The sequence below is a fragment of the Gouania willdenowi genome, unplaced genomic scaffold (assembly GCF_900634775.1).
Source record: "Gouania willdenowi unplaced genomic scaffold, fGouWil2.1 scaffold_82_arrow_ctg1, whole genome shotgun sequence".
NCBI classification, from domain to species: Eukaryota; Metazoa; Chordata; class Actinopteri; order Blenniiformes; family Gobiesocidae; genus Gouania; species Gouania willdenowi.
The window spans coordinates 305,870-329,599 of record NW_021145248.1 but is presented as its reverse complement, the minus strand read 5'-3'; the positions used below and the strand labels follow the sequence as shown (position 1 = coordinate 329,599).

Sequence of the window (23,730 nt, the reverse complement as noted above, 5' to 3'; positions counted from 1 at the left end):
ACTGACGCTAGCTGGCAGGTTTATTACCCATGATACCTTGCAACTCTTACAAGCCTCTTCAAAATAAAATACACCTTTGGGTAATATTAATGTGCATTTGTGCTTTTAACATTACAAACTAAAACTGGAAGACAACAATTATAATCAACTATTTTTAAGAAACAAATTAAACTATTTATTAACCTGCAGGGCAGAACACTCCCCGTCTGGCATGATAATGCCACTACTTGAATACTTTACTCATTACTGGTCATTCTCAAGGAGAAGAATGACTTCAGAGATGGGCTGCAGAAAAGTCTTTGCGGTTCCCTGGGATGATATCCTCACCTCAATCTTGCGCACCTTACCATCACTGCTGGGGAATGTTGAGGTGATTATAGCCATTGGCCATGCATTTCGGGCAGCTTGTGATTGCTTCAGGAGCACAATATCTCCAGGTTGCAGGTTGCGGCAGGTCTTGAGCCACTTTCGTCTTGAGTGGAGGGTGCAGATGTATTCGTCTCTCCAGCGACTCCAAAATTCATTGGCGAGGGCTTGTACCTTTTTCCATTGACTTTTGACAAGTCTTTTCCAATGAACTCTCTTGGTGGAGGAAGAACAGGTGGTTTTTGTGTCAGAAGCATTGCAGGTGAAAGCAGAAATGGTGATGAGGGGTCAGATGAAACTGGGACCAGCGGTCTTGCATTGATTATGGACGAAACCTCAGCCATCAAAGTGCACAGTACTTCATGCGTCAGACAACTGTGTTTGTTCTGCAGAAGCATAGAGTCCAGTATCTTTCGAGTGACACCAATCATCCTCTCCCAGATACTTCCCATGTGAGAGGCATGTGGAGGATTAAACTTCCATGTGCAGTCATTATTGTGAAGATAGGCAAGGATTTTTGTTGTCTTCTCATCAGGCTGATTCATTTCCCTCATTTTACTTTTATTAAAACTGTATTCTGTAGATAACCATTTATTTTATTAGTATTCTGAATCAATCTATTTCATAAATAATAAATAGCAAAATAAAAGTAGATGAATGTTGTGTTCTTGTCATGGTATGGTGTGGGTGTGGACCCAAAAGCAGAGGCAGAATTAGGCAGCAGGCAGGTGTAAAGTTCAAAAGACTCCATGTTTAATCACAAAAAAACTAAATCCAACAAGGCACAAGGAAAACCAGGGAACAAACGCAGCAGAACACGAGGAGGGTCAACATTACAATGATCCCACAGTCATACTGTGTCCAAGCACTCAGCTAAATAGTGAGGGAATCTTGATTGGGAATGGGCCACACCTGGGTGGAAACATGAGGGGGCTAATCAGTCACCGACCAAGCACACAGACATCACTGGGGGTGGAGCCACAAGCAGGAATACCTGAAGCACAGACAAGAGTTAAACTAAAACACAGAATAAACAAAGACTCAGAACAAAAGTGCTAAACACAAACAAAACAGAACCTGACAGTGCTACATCTTAAATTTGTGCCCAGCTTTTATCAATATTTAAATATGTAACAATTTCTAATCACATCATTCACATCCTACGACTTGGTTTGCTTGATAGATCAGCCATTGGGTTCAAATGATTTATTTTTTTCCCCTTCAGATGCACTGAGGAAATGTGACGATGTCATAGATGACTTCACCTGCAGGAAAACCAGGAGAATAAATGAATAAGGATGGACTGAAGGATGGATGGATGGTGCTTTATTAGCTTGTGTTGGTTAATGCTGCTTTATAAAGCACCACCAGAAAATCACACTATTTTTGGTTAATAGTTTATTTGTGCAATATCTCTGAGAACTTCAATTGTTTAAGTTGATGTGTGTTCATTACTGCAATTTTAGTATTGTTTTGTGGCAAAGTGACTAATGTGTGCACTAATGTCTTCAAACTGCAGCTATTTCAGTTCAATTAATGTTTGGTTTGTTAATTTTATATTTATCTTGTTTTTTTGTTGCAATGCCTTCCTCTAATAATATTAATCATGTGTAATTTGACCGTGTTACTAATATGTTTAAATTGACTTTCATTTACTTGTGTGTTATTTTATAATTGGATGTGAAACTCTTTTGTCAAAATTAAATAAAATGGCAAAAAAGTAGAGAGAGATCTGAGGAATTTATTTCATTTCAATAATTTAACATGCATAGCTGTCATAAAAAATATGCACTACATGTAGTGTTGACCTTCAACAGCATGTGCAAACAAGGTGGGAGAAAAAAAGACAATATTGGGATTTATATAAGGGAGCCCTGATACACCATATTTGTTATTGTGCAATATTTAGTTTTTTATTTTCCTTAAATGTACCCTTTTTTTGTTCTTTGCTTTTGAAGAAGTTTGAAGTTGAGTTCATTATCCTTATGGAGTTTGTATTTTTGCAAATATTTAGTAAAAGTTAAAACAATTAATAAAAAACAACACCCAGTGTTTGTTTTGTTTATTTTGCTTATGCATTTCATGTGTTTCAGCGTACGCCACCTGAAGTGATCTTACCTACGCACAGTTTCATAAATGTTGGGAGAATATGGAGGCTATATTAAATAATTGTTTATGTTTCTTTAATGGTGTTTTACGACGTTGATTTTGTTAGATGTTAAAAGCTTGTTCATGTGGATCTAAATTTAATATTTTGATAAGCGCATCGAGATGACTTTGTTGTAAATTACGCTATATAAATAAAGTTGAATTCAACTGAATTGAATTAACACTTTTCAGCAGAAACATATGAAATTGTCATTGGTGTTGACATTGGTGGTCACGATATGGAACACCCTGCTTACCCTACCCTAGTGCTCACGGAACGTCACTGAGAGCCTGTGTTTGTTCATGTGCACACAGCAGCCTCCGTTTGGGTGCTGTAAGTGACACTGTGTTGTTGCTGCTGCTGCTAGAATGGTGTGTGCACATAGAACAGACCTGGGCCCTTTACGGCCCACGGGCCACATGCGGCCCTATGTTTGACTGACCGGCACCTCATGAGTGTGCATTGCTTTTATTTTGAAGCTTTTGTTTTTTACGTCGCGCATTGGTACGTAAGCAGTAGTGGAACAAATCAGCGCTTCAGCACCACGGAGAGTGACAGCTTTATTTTGACACACTTTATCTATTTCAACTCAGAGCCTGTATAAGTAGCTATAAAGTTTAGTAAAACTGGCACAGTGGCCCACATGTTCACAAACAATTTCAATATGAAGTACTAGAAGCTCACTGCATATCAGTCCATTTACAGTTATTTATGGTCACTTTTTACTGGATCCAAACTGAGATGCCGCTCCGTTCACTCCTCGTGCACCATTGCCTCAGCAGTCCTCCGGTGGTTTTGCACCGAGCCTGCGCACGCATGCACCTAATTTAGTATGACTCATTTCACCCCCAAATGGTCGACTAAAAAGAGAAAGGTAGATGCTGAATGCAGGGTTTTCAACAAGATGTGGACTGCCAAGTATTTATTTACCAAAGTCAGACGTAAAGTGGTGTTTGGTTTACGGGGACCAGATTGCTGTGTTCAAGGATTACAATTTGAGTCGACATTACAAGACAAAACATTTGGAGAAATATAAAAACTTGAATGATGGTGAGATGGTGCGGATATCGGAAGATTTGGTAGCGAAGCTCCAAAAGCAACAAGGATTTTTTACCAAGCTTCACACATCCAGGGATGCTGCAACCAGGACCAGCTTTGTAATATCACTAAAAACAGTAAGCCATTCTCACAGGGAGAGTTTGTAAAAGAGTGCTTGGTGGACTCTGCAGTGCTGATTTGTCCTGAAAAAAGAAGCATTTGTGTCACGGTTTGCTGTGGGTGTGGACCCAAATGCAAGGAGAGACGGAGGCAGGATAGACGCATAACGTTCTTGGAACCAGTCCATGTTTATTCTCAAAATCAAAACTTAAATCCAAAAACAGGAGGGGAGCAGGAACAGGGAGCAAGACCAGACACACTGCACACAAGGGGAGACCACAAACCTGACAACATAATACAATGATCCCGCAGCCATACTGTGTCCAACCACTCAGCTAAATAGTGGAGGAGGCCTGATTGGGAATGGGCCACACCTGGGTGCAAACATGAGGGAGCTACTCAATCACCCACCAAGCACACAGACATCACTGGGAGGTGGAGCCACAAACAGGAACACCTGAAACACAGACAAGACTCAGAATAAACAAAGAAACAGAATAACTAAACAAAACAGAACATGACATAACCCCCCCTTTAAGGAGCGGGTTCCAAACGCTCAAAACAAAAATCTATCCACCCAAACACCAAACCAGGGTGGGTGGACGGGGGCCCGGAGGAGGGACGAAACCAAGTTAGGCGGCCTCCCATGAGGCGGAGCCGGCGAAGCAGGGGACCAGGAGTCCGGCGGCCTCCCATGAGGCGGAGCCGGCGAGGCAGGGGACCAGGAGTCCGGCGGCCTCCCATGAGGCGGAGCCGGCGAGGCAGGGGACCAGGAGTCCGGCGGCCTCCCATGAGGCGGAGCCGGCGAGGCAGGGGACCAGGAGTCCGGCGGCCTCCCATGAGGCGGAGCCGGCGAGGCAGGGTACCAGGAGTCCGGCGGCCTCCCATGAGGCGGAGCCGGCGAAGCAGGGGACCAGAAGTCCGGCGGCCTCCCATGAGGTGGAGCAGACGGGAAGACCTCCGGCGAAGAGGGCTCAGACGAGGCAGGCGGACAGACCTCCGGCGAAGAGGGCTCAGACGAGGCAGGCGGAGAGACCTCCGGCGAAGAGGGCTCAGACGAGGCAGGCGGAGAGACCTCCGGCGAAGAGGGCTCAGACGAGGCAGGCGGAAAGACCTCCGGCGGGCCGGGCGAAGACGGGACAGGGGGGAAGACCTCCGGCGGGCCGGGCGAAGACGGGACAGGGGGGAAGACCTCCGGCGGGCCGGGCGAAGACGGGACAGGGGGGAAGACCTCCGGCGGGCCGGGCGAAGACGGGACAGGGGGGAAGACCTCCGGCGGGCCGGGCGAAGACGGGACAGGGGGGAAGACCTCCGGCGGGCCGGGCGAAGACGGGACAGGGGGGAAGACCTCCGGCGGGCCGGGCGAAGACGGGACAGGGGGGAAGACCTCCGGCGGGCCGGGCGAAGACGGGACAGGAAAGCTGGGAGTTGGCGGCCTGGTGCGGGGAGCCGGCACTGGCGGCGACGTTGGCGGCCTGGTGCGGGGAGCCGGCACTGGCGGCGACGTTGGCGGCCTGGTGCGGGGAGCCGGCACTGGCGGCGACGTTGGCGGCCTGGTGCGGGGAGCCGGCACTGGCGGCGACGTTGGCGGCCTGGTGCGGGGAGCCGGCACTGGCGGCGACGTTGGCGGCCTGGTGCGGGGAGCCGGCACTGGCGGCGACGTTGGCGGCCTGGTGCGGGGAGCCGGCACTGGCGGCGACGTTGGCGGCCTGGTGCGGGGAGCCGGCACTGGCGGCGACGTTGGCGGCCTGGTGCGGGGAGCCGGCACTGGCGGCGACGTTGGCGGCCTGGTGCGGGGAGCCGGCACTGGCGGCGACGTTGGCGGCCTGGTGCGGGGAGCCGGCACTGGCGGCGACGTTGGCGGCCTGGTGCGGGGAGCCGGCACTGGCGGCTGGGCAGGCGGCGGCCTGGTGCGGGGAGCCGGGACTGGCGGCTGGGCAGGCGGCGGCCGGGTGCGGGGAGCCGGGACTGGCGGCTGGGCAGGCGGCGGCCGGGTGCGGGGAGCCGGGACTGGCGGCTGGGCAGGCGGCGGCCGGGTGCGTGGAGCCGGGACTGGCGGCAGGGCAGGCGGCGGCCGGGTGCGTGGAGCCGGGACTGGCGGCAGGGCAGGCGGCGGCCGGGTGCGTGGAGCCAGGACTGGCACGCTAGCCTGACAGCTAGGGGACACAGGAACGCTAGCCTGACAGCTAGGGGACACAGGAACGCTAGCCTGGGAGCTAGGGGACACAGGAACGCTAGCCTGGGAGCTAGGGGACACAGGAACGCTAGCCTGGGAGCTAGGGGACACAGGAACGCTAGCCTGGGAGCTAGGGGACACAGGAACGCTAGCCTGGGAGCTAGTAGCCTGGGAGCTAGGAGACACAGGAACGCTAGCCTGGGAGCTAGGAGACACAGGAACGCTAGCCTGGGAGCTAGGAGACACAGGAACACTAGCCTGGGAGCTAGGAGACACAGGAACGCTAGCCTGGGAGCTAGGAGACACAGGAACGCTAGCCTGGGAGCTAGGAGACACAGGAACGCTAGCCTGGGAGCTAAGAGAAACAGGAACGCTAGCCAGGGAGCTAGGAGATACAGGGACGCTAGCCAGGGAGCTAGGAGATACAGGGACGCTAGCCTGGGAGCTAGGAGACTGGCGGGGCTGACCCTTCCTTCTTGACCGACCTTTACCTCGTTGTAGGCTCCGGGGTCCTCCCAAAGCCAGTCGAGTTCCCCAGTAGGGATTCCTAACAGGCTCGTCCTCCCATCCATACAACAGATCTTCCCTTGTCTCCAGCAGGTAGCTCTGCCAGTAGGCAGTCCTTTCGGCCATGTCCATCTCAGCCAAATCTGTCTCTGCTGGGTCCACTTGTGTCGGGATCATTCTGTCACGGTCTGTGGTGGGTATGGACCCAAATGCAGGGAAAGATGGAGGCAGGATAGACGCATAACGTTCTTGGAACCAGTCCATGTTTATTCTCAAACAAACTTAAATCCAAATCAGCAGGGGAGCAGGAACAGGGAGCAAGACCAGACACACTGCACACGAAGGGAGACAACGAACCTGACAACATAATACAATGATCCCGCCGCCATACTGTGTCCAACCACTCAGCTAAATAGTGGAGGAGGCCTGATTGGGAATGGGCCACACCTGGGTGCAAACATGAGGGAGCTACTCAATCACCCACCAAGCACACAGACATCACTGGGAGGTGGAGCCACAAACAGGAACACCTGAAACACAGACAAGACTCAGAATAAACAAAGAAACAGAATAACTAAACAAAACAGAACATGACAATTTGAACAAGTCCAGCTGTCCAGGCGCACAGTGACGAGAAGGATGGAGGACATTGCAGGAAATTTGGAGCTTCATCTGCAACGTGAAGTGGCAAATTCTGACTTTTTTTCCTTGACTTTGGACGAGAGCTGTGATGTCCGTGACAGCCCAGTTACTTGTATTTGTTTGTGGGATTACGTAGGAGCTGGCAGCAATGCGCTCAATGTAAGGGACCACGACAAAGAGCGATCTGTTCATGCAAGCATGGACACGCTGGGACTGAAATTGGACAGACTGACGGGTGTCACAACGGATGGTTGTCAAAATCTAACAAGTGAGTGAAATCAACGCAGATCAGAAAGTGGTATTTTTGCATTGTATTTTACATCAGCATGTGTTGTGGAAGTCAGTGCTTAAAATTGACCATATGATTAATGTTATAACTAAAATATTGAACTTCATCAGGGCACGAGCTTTGAATCACAGCAGTTTGTTGCACTTTTAGAGGAGCACAAGACTGAACATGGAGACATCAGCTATCACACAACTATCTGATGGCTCAGCCTGGGCAAAGTGCTAAAAAGAGTCTGAGATCTGAAAGCAGAGATCCGAGAGTTTTGTGAGAAGAAAGGCAAAGACATCTCAGATGAGAAATGGCTGACAGATTTTGTATTTGCTGTTGACGTGACTGCACTGATGACTGCACTGAACACCAAACTGCAAGGCAAGGGCCTTTTCGTCCATGAAATGCACAACCTGGTGAAGGCTTTAATGGCCAAGTTACAGTTTCTTTCAAGGCCACTGGAGAGCAACAATCTCATTCACATGCAAACCCTGAAGGAAGTCACACCATCAGATGATCACCTCCGCAGGTCCTCATCTATGTTAGGAGCACCGCATGGCAAGTTTTCGAGGCGATTTGAAGATCTCAGAACAATGGAGAGTGAGATGCACTTGATTTCCTCACCATTTACCTGCAATGTGGATGATGCACCAAGTGATGTCCAGCTGGAACTCATTGACCTGCAGTCTGATGCAGAGCACTTCAAGTCACAACCACTGCTGGATTTCTACTCTGCTCTTAAGCAAGAGAGGTTTCCAAACATGAGGAGACATGCTCAGAAGATTTTTGTGCTCTTTGGCTCTAGCTACATAAGTGAGCAAACATTCTCAGTGATGAAGTTTAACAAGTCCAGGTACAGATCCTCTCTCACTGATGATCATCTGTCAGCTGTGCTTTGCATCTCCACCTCAGACATTCAACCTGACTTTGATGCACTTGTTAAAGACCAACAGAGACTAGATTTCTCTCACTTAATAAGAAAAAAGAACTGGAAAAAAAACACACAATGAGTGTGAATGTGATTAACCAACAAATGTAGGCACGTAATTGTTCCAATATGTCATACAATGTCATACTGAATGTGGCTGAAAATGGTCACAAATATAGTGAATCAAAAACTGTACAAATGTTCACATTTTGTTAACCATTGTTTTGGGAAGTTTTAGTGAATAAATGTCATTTTTTTCACTCTTTTATTGCTCAATTGTAACATATATTCTCACCAGTCTTTCCAGCGTATCAAAACAATGTTATTTACTGCTTTATATAAAGAAACACAATTAATGTTATGCAGATTTCAGTTCAGTTTTGGTCCGGCCCTCCATTATATTTTCTTGTTCTCATGTGGCCCCATGTAAAAAACAATTGTCCACCCCTGACATAGAGAGAAAGAAGCGCTGCAGTGATATGCTTTTAACAGAGCATGTTATATTACTGTGATGTTGCTGTCGGACTAAAGTTAGCTTGTTAGCTCCTCTGGGAGGGACTTTGGGAAGTTTGGAGGCAGGGCTAGAGAGCAGCGGGGAGGGATTGGGAGAGAGGGATCTCAGAGGTGTGCACGGCACCTTTAAGGAGATGGAGATGTTCTTTAGGTGGTGGAAGGTTGTTTTTGTTTTTGATTTAATCTAACTGCTGAATGTCAAATCTGAGTCAATCAGAACAATCAAGGTTCTAGCGTTTTTCCACCTGTTCTTTGATCACCACCAGTTTAAGTCAATTATTATATTAAATGAGATGTAGAGGCTCTTAAACTATAACACGGAAGAAGAACATGGAACATGAACAAATTAATACATATTTACATGTTTTATTTGTTTCAAAAAATGATTGAAAATCCAAAAAAATTATTTCAAACAAACTATTGATTATATGTGTTTACAACAACAAGCGTTTAGCGTTTGAAAAAGAAAGTCTTGATTCTTTTGAAATGTTTTCGAATCGTCTTCTTCAAAGAACCAAAACAGCCGGTAACTCCATCTGAAGACTGATCCAGAACGTCATCATTTAAATGAGGAGTGGGAGCAGACACCAAGTCCAAGTCAGTTAGAGGAGGGAGACCATCAGCTTCTGCAGTGGCCAACTTCAGTGTGTCTCTATCTGATGACTTGGATGCAGAGGCATCATCCAGAACAGACTTTTCATCTGATGCATGGCAGGAGGTCTCATCAGCCTGTAATGAGGGTTGATGGTGTCTGTTGGTCTCCTGCTGGTTGAGGTGGGATGTTCTGAAGAAAGGATGGAACTGAGCCTGACAGGGAGAGATCCTTTCATTTCCATCCAAGCAGAGAAGCTGCTTCAGCAGGTCCACGAAGTCTTCTCTGTCCTCAACCTCACCACTTTCTTCTCCTGAATGAACCTGCATTTAAAATACAAAAAACTGGTCATTACATAAGCTCACACATCAGACATATCGATAAGTAGTTTATGGTCAAGATATCTCACAAGCTTCATGACAGTCAAGATTTAATCAGGACAATGACTAGATTTGGAAACTGCTTGAAATGTTTTTTATATTGACATTTATGAAAAACTTACATTGACCAGATCATCCAAAGTAGAGATCTTAACACGATAGTGTTCCTCCTTAGTTGAGATGAAGTTATGAAATTCATATTCCTCTGGTGTCTGGGGAAACAAGATGAGTGTTATGAAATTCCTTATAAAGTTACATTTTGGTGAACTTGAGTTTACCAGAAAAAAAAAAAAAATTTCTACCATCAGTCGCCATTTTGAGCCCTCCTCGGCCTTACGAAAGAAGACACTGGTGTAAGCCCCGTCCTGAAGCTGGTCGTCCCTCGGTAACCCAAGGAGCTCTGAAACACGCTTCATCATTTGGTATTCACAGAACACAGAGAAGAGGTTTTCTCCAATGTAGAGGAATACAAGCAAACAACCAAGGGCCCACACATCAATGGCCTCACTGACAGGAAGGCCAATGGAGACTTCAGGAGCACTGAAGAGAAAGGATGTGAAATAAGAGTGAGAATCTATGACCAACATATCAATACAATGCATTACAGATTTGTCCTAACCACAGCTAAGCCATGTGAGGAGAAATCCTCCTACCTGTATCCTAGAGGCTGAATATCAAGGCCAGGCTTCATGCTGGAAGTTTTAACAGCCACACCAAAGTCGATTAATTTCACCTTCAGTTCCTGGATATTCCCACTGACCACCATGACATTGTCAGGTTTTATGTCTGCGTGTGTGATTCCAAGGCCTTTTAGGGCATCTAAAGCCACCAAAAGCTGCAGAAACGAGATCAGAAGACACAGGTTTAGAACAAACATTGTCCATTTGTTATATGAGCTCAGGTTTTAAATCAGGAATTCTGTCATTTTTTGTTTCGGTGTTGCAGTAAGTCTAAAGTTCTGCGTGCCAACCATACCTGCTCAGCAATTGGACGGATATAATTCACACTCAGGGATTCCCACTCTCGGTTTTTCATCAGAGTGTAAAGGTCCATCTCAAGAAGTTCAAATGCCAGGCAATTGTAGCCCACGTACATAAAATGCTCGTAAAATGTAAGCAAATTTGTACGGTCAGTATCAAGGACACTAATTATCTTTAGCATTGAAATCTGTGGAAAAAAAACAGAAGAAAAAGACAATTAGATGTTAAATACTTTGGCTGGTTCCAACAGGTCTTAGAAAATCTTCTATTGTGAATTTGCAAATATCACAAAAGTGCAAATGTGAACAAAGTTTGGTTTCAATGTTGATATTAACAAACATGTCAAGTAATAAGTACAAAAGCTATACAAACAAGTGTAAATGGACAATGGCTATTAGCTTAACATTTACATGTTTATCGATATGATATCTAGATGGAATATTGGGTTAAAAATATACAGATATTTTAAAAATAGTTTGTGTTTTCCCAAAATTGCATTGAACAGTACAATACCATGTTAAAGTGATTACACATTAATAACAAAAATATTGTTCATAGAGTTTAGATGTAGAGAAACCTGAGCCATCAAATGTTAGAAGGTGTAAACAGGTACCTCATGCTCAAAATAGTCTTCATTGCCCTCCTTGATGATTTTCACAGCCACCGTCTTGTTGTTCTTAAGGTTCTGGCACTTCATCACCAGCCCAAATTTGCCTTCACCAATACGCTCCAGGATGGAGTAATCTGCAGTGCTGCTGCGGAGAACTGGACGTTCAGCTGCTGTGAGTGTGGAAAGAAAGAACAGAGGGTCAGTATTGAGTAGTTCAGTCTGTGTCTGTGTCTGTAGTGAACAAAGGTGACCACATAATTGTGTTGTGAGGAAGGGCCTTAATGACACTTATACAACAATTAGTCATTTGACTGGACAAGAGACATTCAATGAGTGCTGATATAGAGCAACAACAGCTCTGGGATTTTTTAATGACATTAATCAACTGTCCGTTAGGAAATGTTTTTGTGTTGCCTGGCAACAACCTTGTTTCCCTCACAGAGTCACATAATACTAATAACTAATAAAATGCACTTGCAATATTGTTGTATAGAAGCAATATCACACTCTAGGTGGTGATGTTGTGTTGAATATCAGCACTGGTGTGATTATCAATACCTGCTGACTCATGCCTACGACCAAATCGCACCAGTGCTGATATTTCAGCACAACAACACTCCCTCTCATGTGATATTGCCTAATTGTCCATCTTGAGAATAAAATACAGAAACTATTTTTATGAGGAGACAGATTTACTTGCTTCTATACCACTGTATTAACACCCACTTTCAAGTCTAAAGTCCCTATCTAAAGTATAAAAACCCTGTTTCTCACTGAGTCTTTTTTACCTGCTGCAGCTGAAGTATCAGAACACAGAAAAGTGGACATTTTACACTCAACTTCTTTAAAAGTCACAAAAACTGTCTTCTTCACAATGTTGACTAAGATGCATCTGCTCTATGTCTAAGTCAAAGCTCTCTTTCATCTCCAGTGTTTGTTTACTGCTTGGTTTCCAGGGAAACGGTAGATTCTAAGAAGGTGATTCTTTTTTAACATGCTCCTGATTGGTTGAGGATGTGGTCAGGGTCAGCCCATTATATAGGCAATATAGGTAAATGCTAAGGACGCCATACAGCCAGGGGGCGCCAAATTTCCCAAGTGAAAAAAAAAAAATATTTACAAATATATCTATATGTATGTAATTTTTTTATTCAACAACCAAAGTGCTGATATCATTAGCGTTATTAATCATTAGTTTTAGTGACAATAATTTTGTAATTATTGTTTTGTTTATGTTATATTTACTTAAATTTAAAAGATCATAGTCTGATTATATGTCAGTATGCAGAGTTAGTGAAACAAAAACATGGGTTATTTCTCAACTTGCAATTTATTTTTGGTCTTTTTTTTCTTTACAACAATATTGTCTCTATTATCGTGAGCCCAGTATCGCATATTGTGTCGTAAAACTTTGTATATGGTCCCATCCCTTGGATTTAGCCATGCATAATGAAAAAAATAAAAAATCACTCGTAAATATTAGTTAGTAAAATCATAATTATGAGACAGAAAGTCAGAATTATGAGATACAAACTAAGCATTTGCAGCAGTCTACCAACTGTCAGGGCAAAAATTGTTAGTTATGTTTATTAACATATTTACTCATAGACCTTATTCTTTTTAAGGCTTTAAGTTGAGACTTTTCATTTCTGCTGTCTCATGTTTTCTGCTCTCTTCTCGAGGTCAGCTTCCCAAAACACATCTTATCCCTCAGACACAAAGGCATCACACACTCACATGCCTACACACACTCACATAGTCACACATACACACCCAATACACATCCATTCATACACACAAACACCATACACGCACACACCTCCAACACTCACGACAATCAGGAGATACCAGAGAACTGGTTGTTTTGACCTAAAGAAGAAACTGTCTCTTTTCACCCTCTTCTTTCACCTCCACCCTGTCCTCTTTATCTCCTGGAGGGAGGAGGGAGGGGGACTGAGGGGGAATATACATGATGAGTTAGAACTGTGGGCCACTCTGTCATCGGACGTCCGGCCGGGCGGTCACTAATTTTTGTCCATCTTTGTGCTCTTTTTTATTTAGTTTTATAATAAACCTTTTTTATAAAATCATCAATGCCTCGCCTGGACTCCATCACTCAACCAGAGCAATAAATCATGTCTCCAAATGAGGTCAACCGCAAATTTTCATGATGTAAATCCCTATTCCATACTAGGGATAGACCGATATGGGTTTTTAGGGCCGATGTCGATACAGATTTTTTTCCCATCAGCCTTAGCTGATGACCGATACGGACTGCTGATTTTCTTGAGCCGATACTACTTTTGCTCCCTCAATTTACAACATAAAAATTACACAATGATGATGGTACGAGCCTCAATTTTAAAAGAACAAACATTTATTGAAATTAACAAAGGTGAGGTAGAACGACAACAAGTAAAAAATATTTAACAAATAATAAAAACAGATGATGTAGAACAAGAAGTAAAAATAATTTCTGCTCTGTAAATAATGCGGATCGGCGAACGCAGCAGCCCACATTGGCCAATGTCGATACACGCAAAAAACGCAAAAATCGGCCGATGTATCGGTCTATCACTAATCCATATCCCCCTACAACACTGACAGAACATTCAGAACCAAGCCAGCTGACCTCCACACCATCCAACCTCCTCAGCCTGAGTGTACAACCATTAGTCAGCATATCTGCTGACATGGTCAACTGCTGTCATCACCATCCAAGTAGTCAAAATGATAAAATACTGTACATACCAAATATTTCCAGCCAAGGTTTTATTCCATCTTCAGCATGTTTTTCCCGCTGTTGTCTTGACACAGTTTCACCTGTCACTCTCTTCTGATGCTGTTCACAAAAACAAAAGAGTAATATTGTAAAGAGAGAGGAAATTAATTTGAAAATTTGCCTTAAACGTGCCATACTTAGTACATGTCTGCTAGCAGTCAGCTTCATTACACCTAAATAAACGTGGTTTATTCCTATGCAGTTTACAATGACTGAACTAATTTACCACATAAATTACAGGTCAACATGTCTTCAGGTACTTTGGTAATTCATCCCTAACAAATTAACCACATCAAACACAGAAATTAATCACGGGCAATGCTTTCCTCACCACAGTAATGCTAACTTAATAAACATATCTATCATAGCTGTGCTGGTGGGTTTTTATAACAGATATAACTTGAAGTCGCATGTACTCACCTCACGAGTTAATTTAAAGCTGCCAGGATGTCTAAAAAGTCCAAAGATGCTGTGGTCCAAGCAGCTAAAATGGCGCTGGTACGAATTCAAAACTGCGTCCGTGAGCGAGGTCACCAGGTGTCCAGGTAAAAAGAGCGGTTTGTACACGTCTCAGCAACGAGCCACGCTATTGGTCTTTGTCAGATGACGTGTTATTTTTCTTCTTCTTCTTCTTTTTGTTTTTTGGCGAGTGGCACCTAGTGTTGCAGGTGCACTACCGCTACCTACTGAATTGGAGTGTACCTTAAACTGAGAGGACCCTTTTAACTTTTAATTAAAACACTTAAGGTGGTCTGATAATATAGCGTGAGACATAACAGAACATAAAGTTGTTTTTAAAAAATAATTAAAAAACGCTTATATGAATACATTTTATTCAGCAACCTTAAACTTTATTTTAAACATATTTTTTTGCTGTTGACCTTTTTTATGAAAAGGTTAACAATGATAAACTGCATACCTAACTATTAATGTGCATATCAGTATCTGAATTTAAAAAAAAAAATTAAAAAAAGATAAAACTTTATTGTCTTTTGCTGCTGATATTTGCCTTTTTTAATAGTATTTAATGGTTGTATTTTTACAATAGACCCTATTTACCAAAAAATTAAATCTTTTTTTAGGAAAATTTGACACAGGATATATATTATTTAGGATTTTGAAATGGGTTTCTTTAACTTTAGGTAAAATAAGCCACTTAGTATATTTAGAATAGGCTTTTTTTTAAGGTAGTGGGGTTCCTCAGGTTAGGGCTCTGCTGTAACCCCCTGCAATACCCATGGAATATTTTACATTTTAGAACGTAACTAAACAACCTATTGTTACATTTTTTTTTCCCAACAAATTATATTCTCCAATTAAAAGATTTGGTAACATAGGTAATGATTTGTTGTATATTAGATAGTTGTGTATCAACTGGACTAATGATAAAGGAATTGATTTACTTATTTTGTTAAATTCTCTTTGAGAGCAATTTAAATCATATTTTCCTATGAAATCTGCATAACTCAAAAACGAACCATTATTATCCATCAAGTCGGTCACAAAAACTATGTCTAGTTCAAACCAATTATTGATAAAAACTGATTTCCTGCTAATAGTAATTACTCTGTTGTTCCATATAGTCAAATTGTGAGGGGAAAAGTTGTGGGAAAAAACCATCTTCGAAAAAATAAGAGCTTGTTTATGGAAATCGGACAACTTTGTAGGAATTCTGTTCACGTCAAAGTCACACTTCAAAACAAAATCCAAGCCTCCTATTTGCTTAAATAAAGATCTTGGAATGTGAAACCACATAGAGTTTGGTTGGGAAAGACAAGATTTGATCCAGTTCAGTCTGAAGGTGCCAATCATAGACTAAAATCTGGGGCTTTAATACCACCACTATCATACTCCTTAACAAGTTGTGACCTTCTAATGTAGTGTGTTTTATTCCTCCATAAGAACTGATAAATAACAGAGTTAGCTGTATTAATGTTTCATGAGGAAATATATAATGAATGACAGGGAAAAATCAATTTGGAAATACCTTCTGCTTTAGATAGAGTGATTCTACCAAAGATAGTTAGGTCTCTGGTTAGCCAATGGCTTAATGATCTCTTCACATCTACTATACTATTTGTAATGTTAGTGTCTTCCCTTTTTACTATATTTTTAGAAATCAACAATCCTAAATACTTGACTTCCGTCTCAACTCTAATTGAGGAAATAGAGGAATCAGAGCTAGTGTGGATAGGGAGTAATTCACATTTTTTGATATTAAGAGACAATCCTGATGCTTTAGAGAATAATTAAATAATACTAAGCATTTTATCCACTATTGATTTATTCTTTAAAAAGAAACAGGTGTCATCTGCAAATTGGCTTATCTTAAACTCTTTGTTAAAAATTGTAATTCCCTGTATATCACTGGAGTTATTGATCAGAACTGATAATAACTGTGTTGCTAGGATGAAAAGTTTTGGGGAGATGGGGGAACCCTGTCGAATTCAACGTAACACCTCGAATCTAGGAGTCACACCAGGATTCAGAGAGACTGAACTAGTGATGTCAGTATATAGCATCTCTACAATGTTACAGAACTGTTCTCCAAAGCCCAAGAAGTGAAGTGTTTTCAGTAAAAAGGGATGTTCAACAGTGTCAAATGTCTTGAAAAAGTCTATAAATAACACCGGACTGTCTGTTTCAATATAATCTCTATAATCTAACATATCAAGAATCAGCCTTGTATGTTTATGAATATTTCTGCCTTTTACAAAGGCTGATTGGCATTCATCAACTATATTGTTTAAACCCATATCTAATCTCTTAGAGTACACGTGCTAACAATTTATAGTCATTACATAAAAGAGTAATCGGCCTCCAATTGTCGTGATAATTTATCCTTATTGGGTTTTGGGATTAAGGTGATTATTCCATGTTTCATAGTAGAAGACAGGTGTCCAGTTGAAATACATTCTTGAAAGGCCTTAAAGAGCATTTCTCTGATAATCTTCCAGAAAAAGGAATAAAATTCCACAGTTAAACCATCAATACCTGGTGACTTTCCTTTTGGCATTTGCTTCATTGCTATATTTAACTCTTCAATTGTAAGATCATCCTCCATATGCTGCATAAAGTCTGCATCAATTGTTTTTCTTTTCTCCCTAATTTCCTCAAAAAACTATTTGCAATCATCCCCAGCAAATTTGGATCCATACAGATCACTATAAAATGTTCTTATTTCCTCATTTACCTGTTGTTGATTATCAATACTAATCTTGTTAACAAGTAGCTTATGAATTTTCTTTTTTATTTGTCTTTGCTTTTCCAGACTAAAGAAATGAGATGAATTTTTTCCACCTTCTTCAATCCAACGAGCTCTAGAGCAAACAAATGCTCCTTTGGCTTTATCCAAGTATAGATGATCAAGTTGGTTATGCAAGTTATTTAATATAACTTGTTCATCTAAAGATAACTCCAGTTTATGACATAGTTTATTGATATCATTTATAATGTCCTGTTGTTTTTGTTTCTTAGCTTTAGAAATGTATTTACTTCTGCTAATGGCTGTTTCTCTAATTTGGAATTTAAACCACTCCCATTTACTTAAAGGTGTCATTTCTAATTTAATAATTTTCTTTACCAAATTTTTAGTTTCACTACAAAATTCCTCACTTTCAAGAAGGCTACTATTAATTTTCCATAAAGGGTTAGGTATATATTGAAGCCCATCAGGCTGGAGACATATTGTAATTGCACAGTGATCTGTCAGGGGTGAAGCTGTTATCTCACATTTATGCATATTATTAATTAGGTTTGTAGAAATTAACCAAAAATCTATCCTTGAATGTTGACCGTTGTTAGCAGAATTAACCCAAGTATATTGCAAAGTATTGGAGTTTCTCATTCTCCAAATGTCAATTAGGTTTTCCTTGGAAATAAAATCAACAATGATTTCCTCATAATTATGATATTGTCCCTTTGGAGGAAACTGGTCCATCCAGAGGTCAGGAGCCAGGTTATAGTCTCCCCCAACGATGACTTTGTCAGTGGTGTAAGTCAGTTTCCATTCCTCCAACAACTTACTTTTTTGTTCTGAGCTCTTTTATTTTAGCCATACAAACATAAAAGAATTTAATTTTCATCGTTAAATTCCACGGCTGAATTCCTCCGTTGAATGAGTCTCTTGTAAGAAAATTAAATTACACTTCTGCTCTTTACAAAAAGAAAAATTGTCTTACGTTTCACAGTATTCCTGAACCTCCTGGCATTTAACGACATAAAAGATAACATTCACAATATAGAATAAATGTGCAAGGAACGTGATGTGCAGGGGTGAGATACACATATATCCATAATACAAATCAATAATAACGTTTTTGCAACAACCTTAAACATTTCAAACCTTCAAAACGTCAGTGCAAAACAGTCAGAGTACCTGTACTGGAGCAATGAAAGCCCCACAAAGATAATCATTTAGGGTCCACACGCTGGTTGTCAATCAGAGCATACCCTTTCTTTAGGAATGTTCGTTTCCCTTTCTTCCTGGCCTCCACAACCAGGGGCCACAGCTTGGAGCGAGCCTCCCGTTCCTCTTTTGAAAAATCCTCTCTGAAACGAATGTGCATCTCGCTGCACACTCGTGCCTCTCTGGACTTTTTCCACACTTCATCCCACACCATTTTCAACCAGAACTGGATGATAATTTGCCTCAGCGTGCTCGGTGAAGTAGCGGTGTTTCTCTTCCCCAGGCGGTGCACAACATCCACAGTGTCTCTCAGACGATCCACAACCATTGGAACAATTCTGGTGAGAATCATGATGACAGCCTCTCTCGTGTCTTCACCTTCCTTCTCCTGGAGACCGGTCAGCCGGAGATTCCACCTCCTTTTGTACCGAGCCTGTTCCTTACTTGCATTATTAAGCTTGACATTTTCCATATGAAGCTCTTCAACTTTTTTCTGAAGCTAAACAATTTCTTTTCTGTTCTCACTTGCAGCCACCGCATTCGCTTCAATACGTCTGTCAAAGCTTTTCATCAGTTCAGTCTGATCATCCACTTTCCCAGTCAGCACCTGAATTGCGTGGAGAAGAGTAGCGTTGAAATTTTCCTCTTCCTTTTTGTCGCCGCTTGCCTTCAACTTCTTGGGTTTAGGGCTTTTGATTGGAGTATGGACCAGGTTTATCCTGCCTGCTTTAGAGGTTTCATCTACCTCAATGTCTTCCACCTCACCGTCGGACACGGATGGAACAGCAACAGGTTGAACACACACACTGTCGTCGTGGTCTGACATTTCGGTACGCTCAATATATGACTAACAAAGTCAAAAGGCTTTGAAAATGTTCCTTTTTGGTAGGCTTTGGGTTATTGCACCACAAAGTTCACAATTCCAGGAATAAACAATGTATTTATTGTGAGCCTGCAAATAAGTGTCCTCTCACTCCGCCATCTTGGATCCTCTCCATGATGGTGTGAATGTGTTTGCATTGGTTTTGTTCTTTGTTTGTAAGGAAAGGACGTTTTGGACTTAACACATTATGCATTTTTGTGTTTTACTGTGAGCGTGTGTTTCAATGTTTCATGTAATGTATTAATAAGGGTAGTTTGCTATGGTTTAAAGCTAAGTTGGTGTCAGTCTGACATTGTTGGGCTGCAGTTTGACTATTGGTGGAACATACATTTGAACATAAAGTCCTTCAGTGGAAACCAGTTATCTGCTTCTGCTTCTGCTTAGTTGTTAATGTAAAAACACTAGTTTTAAAATAATGTGACTTCAGGACCCAGTGACCACCTTCTTAAAACTACACTCAAATATATTTAATTTAAAGATGGATTATTCTGAACCTGAAACATTTCACTTCTTTTAATTCAACAAAAATAAATAAAAAAAACAGATTTTCACTAACTATTAGGTTTGTAGGGGGACAATATTTAATCAATATTTTTGTGTATTTCTGCAATATTTCAGTGATTACAATGCTTTCAATGTGTTCAATGGTTACTTGATGCACATGATTTAATGATGGCAGTGTGTAATTCCTGCAATATTTATGTATGCACAGGCATTTTATTTTCATATAATCTGTTCAGATCAGTGATTAAACTGATACAATAGGATACATTATTTTTTTCTTATTTTTGTGCATCATCAGTAACTCAGGGTGTTTTATCCTTAATGTTCTCACTTACAGTTGTTCCAATGCCGTCATTATGTTGTCATGGTTACTTTGAGACTTCTACACAGTAGTTTCAGTGAAAAGAAACTTGTTGCACTTTATTTTATGATGGCAGTGTGTAACACTGTATTTTGTCCTCTGAATGATCAATATCTTCTGATGAACATATACAGCAACTTGATTTTTCATCTTTACGTTTAATTTTGATATTAACTGGGTAGAGTATCTCAATATATTACAATGTCATTGTATCGTGACACGTATCGTATTGTAACATCATTGCCAATACTCACCCCTACTAACTATATGAAATTAATATGATTTAAACAAAACTTTTTAGAATTTTTTTTGAGTTATTGCACGTCAGAAAAGTAATTACTAAATAAATCGTAACATTGTTTACTGAAATTGTACCAAATCCTAATATTAAAAATGTTTTTAGAACTAATATTCATAAATGCAGTGATGACTGCTGGATGCAAATTTCTCAAATTATATTTTGTTTATTCTTTAACTTTAATTGTGCAGCCAAAATATAAACGATTAAATAAATTCTACAGAAGACAAATGAGAAGAAAAATAAAATTATGAATAATGTATTTAATATTAGAAAGGTCCGCATTGCTGGCAGTAAGTCAAACTGGTTTCCAGTGAGGGTTGGACTCCACCAGGGCTGCCCTTTGTCACATGCTTTACACATGGTATGGTGTTTTTTCTCCTCCAAACACGACTAGTTGAGTTTTTACCAAAAAGTTCTATTTTGGTTTCATCTGACCATATGACATTCACCCAATCCTCTTCTGGATCATCCAAATGCTCTCTAGCAAACTTCAGACAGGTCTGGACATGTACTGGTTTAAGCAGGAGGACACGTCTGGCACTGCAGGATTTGAATCCCTGGTGGCGTAGTGTGTTACTGATGGTAGCCTTTGTTACTTTGGTCCCAGCTCTCTGCAGGTTATTCACTAGGTCCCCCCGTGTGGTTCTGGGATTTTTGCTCACTGTTCTTGTGATCATTTTGACCCCACAGGGTGAGATCTTGTGTGGAGCCCCAGATTGAGGGAGATTATCAGTGGTCTTGTATGTCTTCCATTTTCTAATAATTGCTCCTACAGTTGATTTCTTCACACCAAGCTGTTTACCTATTACAGATTCAGTCTTCCCAGCCTGGTGCAGGTCTACTATTGTGTTTCTGGTGTCCTTTGACAGCTCTTTGGTGTTGGCCATAGTAGAGTTTGGAGTGTGACTGTCTGAGGTTGTGGACAGGTGTCTTTTATACTGATAACCAGTTCAAACAGGTGCCATTAATACAGGTAACGAGTGGAGGACAGAGGAGCCTCTTAAAGAAGAAGTTACAGGTCTGTGAGAGACACAAATCTGGCTTGTTTGTAGGTGACCAAATATTTATTTTACACAGGGATTTACCAATAAATTTATTAAAAATCCTACAATGTGATTTTCTTGATTTTTTTTTTTCATTTTGTCTCTCATAGTTGAGGTATATTTATGATGAAAATTACAGGCCTCTCTCATCTTTTTAAGTGGGACAACTTGCACATTTGGTGGCTGAATAAATACTTTTATGGCCCACTGTACATGCAGGAAGAAATGTATGTCAATGCACAGTTTTCAAAAGTTGAAATCTTACAGTATTAATTTTAATTATAAGATGTTTTACATTTAGAAATTAAACAATCAGTTATTTTAGTTAGTTAAAGATGTTATTTACTGGTGATTTAAAGCAATATTATTATTAATATTATTTAGCATTTAGTGGTTTATTGTGTATGTTTATTTGATTTATTAGGTATGTATGAGATGTTTAATGTGTAATAAGTTTAATTTTTAAAATATAATTATTCGTATTTGTTAATGATTTAGACTTTGTGCATTTTGGATCAAACTGACATTTTAGTGTTAATCTGAGTTTCCTAGTAATTTATATCTGATTTGTATCATCGCTTACGTACATGGTTGTTATTGTTAGATTTAGATTAAGTCAAAATCAGATGTTCTGAAATTGTTTGTCCTTGTCCTGTGGGGCTTTAAAAAAAGTTGGATTGACTGAGAATGTATTTTATTAACAGGATTATTGATTATAAAGATATATAATTACAGGATTATTGATTATAAAGATATATAATTACAGGATTATTGATTGGTGGTTTTAACGTATCCATAGCTACGGCCTTAATTTTATGACCATTAAAGATGACGTCACAATTGCTTCTTTTTACATCGTGACGTCATCTTCCACAACCAACAACCGTGAAGCTGGAGGAGAAGCTTGAAACATTTTATTTACACATTTATTTTAATCTATAATTAGTGCTAAATTCTCCAGGTGTTCATATAGGGTAACAGATTTAATTTATGTCCATGTACCAGTTTTCCACAAGTTCTTAAGGACGTTAAACTCAAAGCTGCTCTGGGTTTTATTGAACATTTTATTTCTTGACACATTTTATTTACAAATTGTGTTCATTATGAGTGCTAAATTCTCCAGATGTTCAAGGGTAACAGATTTTACTTGTTTTCATAAACCAGTATTCTACAAGTTCTTAAAAAAAATAAAGAATATAGAATTTGCTGGTTTAAAAACACTGTCTTATAATTGAAGGAACATTTGTTATACTTTTTAATTACAGTAAAGTACATTTAGTAGCATGTACTTTTTTACTTTTACTCAAGTAAGGGAGCAACTTCAATACTTTTACTTTTACCAGAGTTATTTTTATTCAAGTATCTATACTTTTACTTGAGTACTGAAGACTAGTATTTTTGCCACCCTTGCAAAAAACACAAATTAGACCATTATGTGAGGTACTCATGCAGTGCCCTATCCTTTCACAGACCTGATCCATAATAAATCTTGACATGATTACCTTGCATACAGTAAACATAAACTTAAAAAGGAAGAGATGAAATCTTGCAATTGTAACTTAATTTATTTTTACACAAAGGCACCTGCGTATAAAATGAATATTCTGCCAAAAAAATTTTTTAAATTAGATAACACAAATTAATTCAATTCAAAATAATAATAAAAAATCTCCAGTTCTAAGTATAACTACATTTATGAACTCTGAAACTAAGAAAAGAACCAGCATTCAATGCTGTTTTGGTGCCGTGCATTACCTTTAATCTGATTGGTCGACCATGGTGTGATACATTTGATTGTTGTCTGGTCATTTCATTTTTTGTAGTTTTACAAAGTCTGTTGATCATTTTAAAATAAAAAAAATACTCAGTAACTGTTGGCAGAAAAGTAATAAATTACTTTTTTTAAAACGTACTGTAAGTACAAGTCAAAACACTGATTTAGAAATATACTGAAAAAAGTATCAATAAAAAGCATTTCAATTACAATAACGTGAGTACTTTGTAATCAGTTATTTTCACCTCTGATTAAGTATTACTAGCTTTTAAATGAAATATGTTGTTAGAATTTGGACTGCCACATCACTATTATGTATTTAAACCAATATATTCACATGTAAAGTCTTCCTTTCATTGATTATCATTCAGTGTTATTTAATCCCACATTTAAAAA

The 23,730-nt window shown here is 40.5% G+C and overlaps 2 protein-coding genes across 2 annotated transcripts in view; one reads left to right on the top strand and one right to left on the bottom strand.

Moving 5' to 3' along the window:
- The window catches only part of LOC114460870 (cilia- and flagella-associated protein 44-like), a 228,515-nt gene that overhangs the window by 117,580 nt on the left and 87,205 nt on the right, over positions 1-23,730 (top strand).
- LOC114460860 (homeodomain-interacting protein kinase 2-like) lies at positions 9,167-10,741 on the bottom strand. The gene is made up of 5 exons (XM_028442725.1): positions 10,664-10,741; positions 10,342-10,523; positions 9,991-10,228; positions 9,811-9,900; positions 9,167-9,631 (listed from the first exon to the last, which is right to left on the bottom strand). The coding sequence occupies exons 1-5, from the start codon at positions 10,739-10,741 to the stop codon at positions 9,167-9,169; spliced, it is 1,053 nt and encodes a 350-aa protein (XP_028298526.1).

Excerpts from the sequence above, each read along its gene's own strand:
- LOC114460860 (XM_028442725.1), bottom strand. The coding sequence starts at position 10,741 with ATGGACCTTTACACTCTGATGAAAAACCGAGAGTGGGAATCCCTGAGT. Across the intron at positions 10,229-10,341 it reads ATTCAGCCTCTAGGATACAG|TGCTCCTGAAGTCTCCATTG; the intron begins GTAGGAGGATTT and ends CTTTCTCTTCAG. Across the intron at positions 9,632-9,810 it reads CTTTGGATGATCTGGTCAAT|GTTCATTCAGGAGAAGAAAG; the intron begins GTAAGTTTTTCA and ends TTTTAAATGCAG.